The sequence below is a fragment of the Poromitra crassiceps genome, assembly GCF_964638095.1.
Source record: "Poromitra crassiceps genome assembly, chromosome: 11".
In the NCBI taxonomy this organism is placed as follows: domain Eukaryota; kingdom Metazoa; phylum Chordata; class Actinopteri; order Beryciformes; family Melamphaidae; genus Poromitra; species Poromitra crassiceps.
Window position 1 is genome coordinate 5,005,280 of NC_139643.1, and position 12,458 is coordinate 5,017,737.

Sequence of the window (12,458 nt, forward strand, 5' to 3'; positions counted from 1 at the left end):
CTTAAACGATCCCGAACATTGTTGCGGCGTTTGCGGAGAGCGGTCGGAGTGCGCGGAGAGTTTGAAACTTCACATCCAGAGCCACAGAGAGACGAGCCGAATCTGCGACGTCTGCGGCGTCAACTTCCGGGACATGGAGATCCACATGAGGACCCACACGGGCCAGAAACCCTTCAGCTGCAAAGACTGCGGGAAAGACTTTCCCAGGAAAGGCTCTCTGGAGAGACACCTGAAGCTGCATGCAGGGGAGAGGCCGTACATCTGCGAGTTTTGCGGTAAAACGTTTATCGAGAACACGGTTCTGAGAAGACACATCAAGAGTCACACGGGGGAGAAACCCAGAATTTATGCTTGCGACGTCTGCGGCAAAACGTTCACCATGAGTCAACATTTGGACGTGCACAAGAGAATCCACACCGGCGAGAAACCGTACACCTGCAGAGTCTGCGGGAAGAACTTCCGTCAGATCGGCAACCTGGACTCCCACATGAGGATCCACACGGGCGAGAAGCCCTTCATCTGCAGCCTCTGCGGCAAAAGGTTTCGCCAGAAGGTTTCGTTGGAGACGCACGAGAGGTTCCACAAGAAGGAGAAACCGTACAGCTGCCTGCTCTGCCAGAAAGGCTTCGTCCAGAAGATTGATCTGAAGAGACACATGTTGACGCACACTGGGGAGAAGCCGTACAGCTGCAGCGTCTGCGGGAAGAGATACCAGGAGAAGAGATCCATGGATTCCCACATGAAGGTTCACACAGGAGAACGAGCCGGGAAAGAGTCGGTGTTAACGCCGAACCCCAAGCGGCCTGAAGGCTTAATACACGCAGACTTCATACAGCTGTGAAGTAGGACTAGGCGAGGAAATCCATTTGATCAATTCATTTGAATTGTGGGCGTTTAGGATGTAAAAATGAAAAACGAGACTGACTTTAACCTGGGTCACGGATCGCTCTGTCGAATCAAGCCCCACCGAGGTTTCCCCTCAGACACAAACACAGTGTCCAGACGTCAGCACGCACTTCTACAAGTGAGGAGCTGCTTTGGAAATGGTTTTGTTTTGCAACATGATGTTGACTCTAAAGTTTGTCTGAAGTCTGTAACTGAACAGTCATCGCCGCAACAAATGTATTCCAGCATCTCAGACAGAGGAGCAGCCGACAAGCCCCCAAACACCTGCCTTTTCCTGTGAGGTCCCGTTTGACAAGAAGGAGCCCCGGACCCGCTGGAAATATTTTACAGATGCGGTGGCATTATTTTTCATATAATTTCATACACTTCATTCGTTTTTAAAGGAACTGTTCACCCAAAAATGAAAATTCAGTCATTGTCTACTCACCCCCATGCCGATGGAAGGACGGCTGACGTTTTTTTTAGTCCACAAAACATTTGTTGAATTTCACAGCAAAACAACGTTGCAGAGTTCTCCTAAACAATTGAAGTGGATGATGACCAACTTTCAAATGTAGAAAACAAAACAAACGTAAAATCCTTCCGTACTGCTCTGCTGGCATAATTCAAATCTCCACAAGCCCTGAGATGCACAAGTTGACTTGAAAAAGATGTAATTTACACCCTGTTTTGAGCTGAAATCTGCACTGTAGCAGGCTACAGTAACTGCGCCACATTCTTGGAGCACGTGGCTACAATAGAGATTTCAGCTAAAAACGGTGTAAAAATGACGTCTTTTCAAGTCAACTTGGCATCTCAGGGCTTGTGGAGACTTGGCGCATGCCAGATGAGCAGTCAGGGGTTGCATGAACTAGTCAAGGCGTCGACATAAATACAGGGTTCATTAAAAAGTCTTAAAATGTCTTCAATCAAAACCATGGAAATTAAGGTCTTAAATTGTTTTAAATTTGCAGCAAGTGTTTTTAAGACTGATGGAAAAGTGACTCACTCAGTGGTGTATAGCATTTATTTGTTGTAATTAGACAATGAGAGAATCCGCCTTAATAGTATTATATCGTCACGTTAATTTTGGCTGCACGGGCTGCACAGCGCACATCATGGCTGCTGCTGCAGCTTTCTAAGATCAATATATGTAATTAGCCACAATTAATAACAAATACAATGCGGGCAGGAGGCACCGGAGGCCGGGGAGAGCGGCTGGGAATTGGCTGGGGAAGGGAAACATCGTGGTCCCTCATACTCCATAGACTGTAACGTTATACCGTGGTCGCGAGGCTCAGTACCTATCTGCAGCTATCTTTCTGCTTGTTGCTCATCTTGTTTGCCAATGGAGGACCACAATGGAAATAAGTCGGCTGACTTTCTTGTGTTTTATCCTCGTCAGAATGGTTTTAATGGATGTACTGTTGCCATTGTGGCACAGCCGTATATTATGTATTTTAACATTATTTCTAATAAATCACATCAAATCAAAAGCAGTTAGCAAGCATGCTAACGTTAGCTGTTTGGAGGCTAGCATTGGCAGAGACGTGCGGTTAAATAATGTGTAACGTTAATGATCGGCGGTCTAGCGTTCCCCCGGCCCTGGTATGCAGGAACCCAAACGTGCGGCTGCAGATCACCACAGTAAGTTAGCGGTTATGGTTGTGGTGTTTTGAAATTTCTGGGCTCCTCCTGCTGTAATTGTATTAGTTTGTCAGCAGAGGTGTGATAACATGACCAGTTAATGTTGTTTATTAATTCACACAGCAAGGTCTGAATATCACTGACAGGCTTTTATGTGTCAGTTGAATAGAGCACGCAGATTAAACCAAAATAGTAAATGTCCAAATCATTCATATTCACTCATTTTTCAAACCACTTGCCTCTCTCTCTTATCAGTTCCTAGTATAATGCACACTAAAAAATTGCGACTGTAGACTCGCCAATCATGTTTAAAAAAAAATCCTGCGAATACATTTTCTATAACTTTTGAGCCATCTGCCTCCCGCCCTCTTTATTCTAATATAGACATTAACCTTTATTATGTGTATGAACCAGATTGGAAAGTAACACAGGTATATCAGCCTTGACAGCCTAGACACAATTTCACTCACTACATGTGTGGCAGTCTGCAGCAGCAGTCATTAAGTTGTCTATTTTGTAAAATTGTTTCGAGTTTTGACATTCTTGGGGTCTTAAATTCTATTTGTTGAGGCCTTAAAAAGTCTTAAGAAGCATTACATTTGACTTTAAAAATGATGCAAGAACCCTGAACTATCGGGCGTTGATGCCTACCGGAGGACGTTGAAAAGTCGTCATGTGGTTTTAGGGCTGCCCACGGTATAAACGTTTTCCATACCGCACAAATTAGCTGAGCCAGTCAAACCGTTGTGGTAACTATATATATATATATATATATATATATATATATATATATATATATATATATATATATATATATATATATATATATATATATATTTATGTATAATAAAATAATTGGACTTGGTCCTTAAATAAATGTTTCAAATGCATTTATTCCCCTATCCCCGGACATCAAACTGTAACTTCATATATTATTTGAACAGAGTTTGTGAGTGTTTACATTGCTCACATGGCTAATGTTAATGCATCGCAAGCTGCTGATATCAACACAGTAAGCCAGATTTAAGCAGCACTGCTGATGTCATCAACTCCGTAAACCAGATTTTAACCAGCACTGCTGCACCACGTGACGACTAATCGACCTCGCCTCGACTTTATTGATAGAAAACTCGACTTGAAAAAAACTGGAGTCGTGCAATCCCTATGGATGTATTTAGTTTTCTTCCACTTCAATTGTTCAATCACACACATTTAGGCTATTCTATTGTGTGATCTCCTTTTGAGAACTAATGTCATATTTTTTCACTTCCATTCACTGAGCCTCCCCTGAAACTGTTTAGAGCCCTTCTGAGGAGGCCCGCGTCCCACTTTGAAAAGCTCTGGTCTAGATGGCTCTGACCAGCCAGTAGAAAGCCACTGGACATAGGCCGAGGCTCAGTCGGGTCGCCTGGATGAGGGGGTCTGTTGCAAGACCCGAAAACATCCAATGGCTCAGAGATACAACACTGATGTGTCCCAAGTATGTGCATCAGAAGATGACCCCCCCCCCCAAATAAATAAATAAATAAAAGTCTTAACATGGAGACTTGTAATAACTCCACATTGTCACATTGTGTTTCTGAGATTTGTTTAGAATCCCCATATTTTCTCCTATTTGTTTAGTATTAGACCTGCATCAACTCAGCACAGCAAATTGGCGAATTGTTGAACTTCACCATTCTTCAATCTACGAGAATGTAACATAATTAGAGAGTGTAGTACAGTGATACTCAACTTGCGGCCTGCGATGGCAACAATATATATATATTTTTTTACAGTACCTGAACGCAACATGCAAGATACCCGGTGAATAAGTGTCCAAATGTTCATGTCATTCTGGCCAATACTCCACTTCTGTTATAGCATTTCAGTCTGGAATATGGAATATCTATGATTTAGCTGCTAAATTGTTAAATACTGCCGTCTGCTCGCTACCCATGCAGGCACTTATGTATGTACTTATCCTAACCAACTTACCCTAACTAACTATCCGGTGTGCACAACATTGTCAGACTAAACTCCGGCTGACACCCCAAAAACCTACAATCCGCTACAGAAAAATGTATATTGTTTGTTTATTAACTGGCCCCTGGCCTTCTATCATATCACGGAAGTGGCCCCCGGGCAAAGCAAGTTGAGTATCTCTGGTGTAGTAGAAAGGTTGCCTGGTAAACCAGCCGGTCACGTGAACTCACATCAAAATGAAATGTGAGTTCACGTGAGCGGCTGGTTTGACCAGGCTGGTAGAAAGGCTGTTTTGATCAGTTTCTCTGTTAGAAGAAGGCAAGGACATCTATGAGGCTCAATAGAGAGCCAAAGTGAAACGTCACTTCCTGCTTCAGCACTGTACCAGAGATTTTCATCCGCCATTTACTTTCACATAGACATTTTGTAAAATGCTTATGAAAATAGTTTTACTTGTTCAAACCAAACGGTTCAGATATATTTAGAAACAGGAGAGACCACTCTGACCAAAATGTAAAAAACCGGATTTAAAGACAATATTTTTTCGATGAAATGTTCTATGGTCTCTCCCGATTCTAAATATATCTGAACCGTTTGGTTTGAACATGTAACACTATTTTTATAAGCATTTTACGAAATATCTAGGGGAAAATAAATGGCGGATGAAAATCTCTGGTACAGTGCTGAAGCAGGAAGTAGGCGGTCACTTTGCCTCTCTATAAGGTTGTCCTGTCTACACTACAGGAGCTGCTATATCCCAATAGCCAGATGTGAAGCGAAGCGAATATTATGAAATTGACCAGTGATGTCAACTTAAATAAACTCTGAATAACTCAACCTAAATGAATGTCTGCAAAACTGTTTACAGTTTTCTGATATACTACTGGTTTTTAGTGATACAAAGCTGGTTGAAAATTGGCAGTATTCCATAAGGTTATGAATATAACCCTGGTTCAATGAGTAATATGAGACAAAATTCTGGACAAAATCATAGCTGACAATAAAAAATATTTGGGTCAGAGAGACAAACGCTCAGTGGTGACTGCCTAGATGGGGGTCCATGACTCTTAATGTGGACTAATAGGTCCTTGATGTAAGGGCTGACAATCACTGGTGTAGATTATTCAGGATCTGTAATATTGGTGATTAGCAGATATTGTCTGATGTGTGAAACGAGTTTGTGATTGCTACAAATCTTGAAAAGTCAAATATTGCTGTGTGAGATTTGACTGCAGTAAAATAAATATATGCTGCGGACAGATGACAGCAACAAGTAATTTTGTCACAGTGTGTGTGTGGGGGGGGGGGGGGGCTGTTTTCCTATGTTAATGTAAGAAATAGTTATAATAAAAACATTTGATATTATTTGTATTGCCGTTGTCATTTTTTCCATAGGAAAGTCTCAAAGGTTTAAATTCAGTAAAGCTGCTCTGATGCACAGCGAATAGCCTACTGAACAAAAATATCAAAACAACACTTGTTCTTGCTCCCATTTTTCACCAGTTGAAATAAAAGACATGACTTTTCATGCACACACAAAATGGGCCTACTTTCCACCAAATTTTGTTTTTTTTCACAGACACCATGACGGCCTTTGTGGCGTTTTATTCACAGTCTTATTCAAATGTATTATAATGTATTATTACTGGGCAGTATTATTGTGGGTGCTGGTGATTTCACAGGATACAGAATGATTTATACTTATAATTGAAATAACTGCTTTGAAATTGAAAATCTACATCGGTGAATAAATTGTTTAGCCATAATAATTAAACTATTGTACATCATTTCAATTTGTTTATCTTTCATTATAACTCCAAATTTAATATCATTATATTCTAAATTCCTCCAGTGTGAAGTGCCCCGACAGGTCTCGCCGAGAAGAGCCTGGTGACGCGAGGTTACCGACAGGAGGCGCGCTCTGATCTTTCCGCTTCGAACCACGTTGACCCGGAAGTCAATCAACGCCTGCGGCTCTGTTTCCTGTGTGTTTGTCAGAAAGAAGGCTTTGGCTGTTTGGCAGGACAGAAGCAGAGTAAAATGTGGGACTTGGCGGCCGTGCAGCTGCTGAGGGTGTGTGTACAGGAGCGGATCAGCTGTGCTGCTGAAGACTTTCTGCTGCTGCTGGAAAAAGGAAAAGAAAAGGCTAAAATCCCGCCGGAAGAGCTGAGAGCGCTGCTCACCGAGCGGCTAACTGCGGCTGCGCAAGAGATTTTCGGGCTGTTTGAGAAAACCGTGGCGGAGTACGAAGACAAAGTTCAGCGGTCAGAGCAGGAGATCCGCCGCCAGAGGAAGCTGCTCCATGTCGTGTTGAAACCCCAAGTGAAGCTGCACAGAGCAGGTTAGTCTACGCGGGCCGCGTGTAGCTAGGAGCAGCGTCAAGCTGCACACAATAAGAGGGCATGACTTCCGGTCACTGCTTTCAAAACAAAACCTCATCGACGAAAACAGCCCCCCCCCCCCCACACACACACACTTTCTTTGGGTAACAGTGAAAATAAAGAATGTTAGAATAATCTGCATACGGAAGTGCAATTCAAGACACGTTGCTTTTGTGTAGTGGCATTCGTAAGGTTACTCTTGAGTTACTTCCGGTGTTGTTGCTATGCAACGGGGATACGAGGCTCGCTCTCTTATGGGTTCCGCCCACTGACCCCAAACTCAATCCAAAAACTTGTCCGTTTTACTGTTGTCTTGCATATGATCACCAAGTGCACCTCACTGCTATAACATGACTTTAGACCTGTTATGAATCAGTGGGGTCGACTCTTTTCTAATATTCGGGCTAAAAACCGAAGCTCAGACCACCTACGTGTGTTGTTTATTTACAAAATTCACATCCGTGCTCATTGTTTTGAATGGCAAGTGACCATCAGTTCCGCGTCCCTTCCTGAGAGTCAGAGTAACCTTGCAAATATAGTCAACCTTTATTTTGAAGGAGAATTCGCCACCATTATTCAATCTTGTTAAGAATCGGGATCGACTTTATGGGCGTCTGGGTAGTGTATAAGCAGTAGATTCCCTGCCTACCAACACAAGGGTCGCAGGTTCGCGCCCCCGTGTTGCCTCCGGCTTGATTGGGTATCCATACAGGCACAATTGGCTGTGTCTGCGGGTGGGAAGCCGGATTAGGGGTATGTGTCCTGGTCGCTGCGATAGCGCCTCCTCTGGTCGGTGGGGGCGGCAGGGATGGAAACCTTTTAGCCCTAGTTGCACTTCTGTTGCACTTTTTTGTTCATTTGAGGTTTATAACAGTGCATGAAGGCATTGTGTATTAAATGAATGCGCTATTTTTTGTGCAATAAATTTGAGTGGTTTAAAAAAAAATCTGAAATTTGGGTCGCGACTTCATGACAAGGAAAATAGTGGGTCCTGAGGCTACACCAGTTGAGAACCACTGGTCTACAGTGATGTCTGTTATATGTGTGTCTACAGTGATGTCTGTTATGTGTCTACAGTGATGTCTGTTATGTGTCTACAGTGATGTCTGTTATGTGTCTACAGTGATGTCTGTTATGTGTCTACAGTGATGTCTGTTATGTGTGTGTCTACTACAGTGATGTCTGTTATGTGTCTACAGTGATGTCTGTTATGTGTCTACAGTGATGTCTGTTATGTGTCTACAGTGATGTCTGTTATGTGTCTACAGTGATGTCTGTTATGTGTGTCTACAGTGATGTCTGTTATATGTGTCTACAGTGATGTCTGTTATATGTGTGTCTACAGTGATGTCTGTTATGTGTGTCTACAGTGATGTCTGTTATGTGTGTCTACAGTGATGTCTGTTATGTGTGTCTACAGTGATGTCTGTTATATGTGTGTCTACAGTGATGTCTGTTATGTGTCTACAGTGATGTCTGTTATGTGTCTACAGTGATGTCTGTTATGTGTGTCTACAGTGATGTCTGTTATATGTGTCTACAGTGATGTCTGTTATATGTGTGTCTACAGTGATGTCTGTTATGTGTGTCTACAGTGATGTCTGTTATATGTGTCTACAGTGATGTCTGTTATGTGTCTACAGTGATGTCTGTTATGTGTCTACAGTGATGTCTGTTATGTGTGTCTACAGTGATGTCTGTTATGTGTCTACAGTGATGTCTGTTATATGTGTGTCTACAGTGATGTCTGTTATGTGTGTCTACAGTGATGTCTGTTATATGTGTGTCTACAGTGATGTCTGTTATGTGTCTACAGTGATGTCTGTTATGTGTCTACAGTGATGTCTGTTGTTATGTGTCTACAGTGATGTCTGTTATGTGTCTACAGTGATGTCTGTTATGTGTCTACAGTGATGTCTGTTATGTGTTGTCTGTTATGTGTCTACAGTGATGTCTGTTATGTGTCTACAGTGATGTCTGTTATGTCTGTCTACAGTGATGTCTGTTATGTGTCTACAGTGATGTCTGTTATGTGTCTACAGTGATGTCTGTTATGTGTGTCTACAGTGATGTCTGTTATATGTGTCTACAGTGATGTCTGTTATATGTGTGTCTACAGTGATGTCTGTTATGTGTGTCTACAGTGATGTCTGTTATATGTGTCTACAGTGATGTCTGTTATATGTGTCTACAGTGATGTCTGTTATATGTGTGTCTACAGTGATGTCTGTTATATGTGTCTACAGTGATGTCTGTTATATGTCTGTCTACAGTGATGTCTGTTATGTGTGTCTACAGTGATGTCTGTTATGTGTCTACAGTGATGTCTGTTATGTGTCTACAGTGATGTCTGTTATGTGTCTACAGTGATGTCTGTTATGTGTCTACAGTGATGTCTGTTATGTCTGTCTACAGTGATGTCTGTTATGTGTCTACAGTGATGTCTGTTATGTGTCTACAGTGATGTCTGTTATGTGTCTACAGTGATGTCTGTTATATGTCTGTCTACAGTGATGTCTGTTATGTGTGTCTACAGTGATGTCTGTTATGTGTCTACAGTGATGTCTGTTATGTGTCTACAGTGATGTCTGTTATGTGTCTACAGTGATGTCTGTTATGTCTGTCTACAGTGATGTCTGTTATGTGTCTACAGTGATGTCTGTTATGTGTCTACAGTGATGTCTGTTATGTGTCTACAGTGATGTCTGTTATGTCTGTCTACAGTGATGTCTGTTATGTGTCTACAGTGATGTCTGTTATGTGTCTACAGTGATGTCTGTTATGTGTCTACAGTGATGTCTGTTATGTGTCTACAGTGATGTCTGTTATGTCTGTCTACAGTGATGTCTGTTATGTGTCTACAGTGATGTCTGTTATGTGTCTACAGTGATGTCTGTTATGTGTCTACAGTGATGTCTGTTATGTCTGTCTACAGTGATGTCTGTTATGTGTCTACAGTGATGTCTGTTATGTGTCTACAGTGATGTCTGTTATGTGTCTACAGTGATGTCTGTTATGTCTGTCTACAGTGATGTCTGTTATGTGTCTACAGTGATGTCTGTTATGTGTCTACAGTGATGTCTGTTATGTCTGTCTACAGTGATGTCTGTTATGTGTCTACAGTGATGTCAGTGATGTCTGTTATGTGTCTACAGTGATGTCTGTTATGTCTGTCTACAGTGATGTCTGTTATATGTGTCTACAGTGATGTCTGTTATGTGTCTACAGTGATGTCTGTTATATGTGTCTACAGTGATGTCTGTTATGTGTCTACAGTGATGTCTGTTATATGTGTCTACAGTGATGTCTGTTATGTGGCTACAGTGATTTCTGTTATGTGTCTACAGTGATGTCTGTTATGTGTCTACAGTGATGTCTGTTATGTGTCTACAGTGATGTCTGTTATGTCTGTCTACAGTGATGTCTGTTATGTGTCTACAGTGATTTCTGTTATATGTGTCTACAGTGATGTCTGTTATGTGTCTACAGTGATGTCTGTTATGTCTGTCTACAGTGATGTCTGTTATATGTGTCTACAGTGATGTCTGTTATGTGTCTACAGTGATGTCTGTTATGTGTGTCTACAGTGATGTCTGTTATGTCTGTCTACAGTGATGTCTGTTATGTGTCTACAGTGATGTCAGTGATGTCTGTTATGTGTCTACAGTGATGTCTGTTATGTCTGTCTACAGTGATGTCTGTTATATGTGTCTACAGTGATGTCTGTTATGTGTCTACAGTGATGTCTGTTATATGTGTCTACAGTGATGTCTGTTATGTGTCTACAGTGATGTCTGTTATATGTGTCTACAGTGATGTCTGTTATGTGGCTACAGTGATTTCTGTTATGTGTCTACAGTGATGTCTGTTATGTGTCTACAGTGATGTCTGTTATGTGTCTACAGTGATGTCTGTTATGTCTGTCTACAGTGATGTCTGTTATGTGTCTACAGTGATTTCTGTTATATGTGTCTACAGTGATGTCTGTTATGTGTCTACAGTGATGTCTGTTATGTCTGTCTACAGTGATGTCTGTTATATGTGTCTACAGTGATGTCTGTTATGTGTCTACAGTGATGTCTGTTATGTGTGTCTACAGTGATGTCTGTTATATGTCTACAGTGATGTCTGTTATGTGTGTCTACAGTGATGTCTGTTATGTGTCTACAGTGATGTCTGTTATATGTGTCTACAGTGATGTCTGTTATGTGTCTACAGTGATGTCAGTGATGTCTGTTATGTGTCTACAGTGATGTCTGTTATGTCTGTCTACAGTGATGTCTGTTATATGTGTCTACAGTGATGTCTGTTATATGTGTCTACAGTGATGTCTGTTATATGTGTCTACAGTGATGTCTGTTATGTGTCTACAGTGATGTCTGTTATGTGTGTCTACAGTGATGTCTGTTATGTGTCTACAGTGATGTCTGTTATGTGTCTACAGTGATGTCTGTTATATGTGTCTACAGTGATGTCTGTTATGTGTCTACAGTGATTTCTGTTATGTCTGTCTACAGTGATGTCTACAGAGGAGGAGGAGGTGGAGGAAGAGGAGGAGGAGGTGAAGGAGAAGACAGAGGTGATGGAGAAGAAAAGAGGACCGGGCAGACCCCCAGGGAAGAAGAGAGGACCTCTTCCTTCATCAGTTAACCCATCGCTAGCCAGTGTTTATACAAGGAGGTGTATTCAGTCCACATCAGGTAACCACCTGTGTTTTGCTGTGAGGTTGATAGATCTGTGTCTGTTTGAGCTAGAACCCTCTGAAATCTGTTTTATTTTTTCCAAATTCAGTTTTATTTTTGTTCCCAAATTAATTATGCCTCCGCCAGCTATATATATATATATATATATATATATATATATATATATATATATATATATATATATATATATCTCATCATCATCATCATCATCATCATCATCAGACAGTATATAAATGGAAGCTAGGGCTCTGTCTGTCTGTTTGTTTCTCTGTTTCTCTGTCCCACTGTGATTGTCCCACTGTGATGTCATAAATCCCACTGTGACATCAGTGATGTCATAAATCCCAGTGATGTCATCAATTCCACTGTGACATCCACTGTGATGTCATAAATCTGACATCAGTGAAGCTGGTCTCATTGGCCACACAGCAGCCAAGCTGCGGGCAAGGCTGTGCAGCGGCCGAGCTGCGAATGCGAGCTGCAGGATGGGGCAATAGCGAGCCTGCATAGTGGACGAGCCTAGGAATCGAGCGCGCGTAGCATGCGAGATCCCTAGTATATATAAATGTGACATGATTTGTCTGTTTGTCTGTTATATGTATGTTATGTGTCTACAGTGATGTCTACAGAGGAGGAGGAGGAGGAGGAGGTGGAGGTGGAGGAGAAGACAGAGGTGACGGAGAAGAAAAGAGGACCGGGCAGACCCCCAGGGAAGAAGAGAGGACCTCTTCCTTCATCAGTGAACCCATCGCTAGCCAGTGTTTATACAAGGAGGTGTATTCAGTCCACATCAGGTAACCACCTGTGTTTTGCTGTGAGGTTGGTAGATCTGTGTCTGTTTGAGCTAGAACCCTTTGAAATCTGTTTTATTTTTGTT

The 12,458-nt window shown here is 41.9% G+C and overlaps 1 protein-coding gene across 1 annotated transcript; it reads left to right on the forward strand.

The window, feature by feature from the left end:
* Positions 1-6,537: 6,537 nt before the first annotated feature.
* Positions 6,538-11,632, forward strand: LOC310785734 (uncharacterized protein; the record flags this gene model as incomplete). Its single annotated transcript, XM_083646867.1, has 3 exons — positions 6,538-6,838; positions 11,396-11,523; positions 11,612-11,632. 3 exons carry the CDS (start codon positions 6,538-6,540, stop codon positions 11,630-11,632), a joined length of 450 nt encoding a protein of 149 aa, XP_083502993.1.
* Positions 11,633-12,458: the final 826 nt, after the last annotated feature.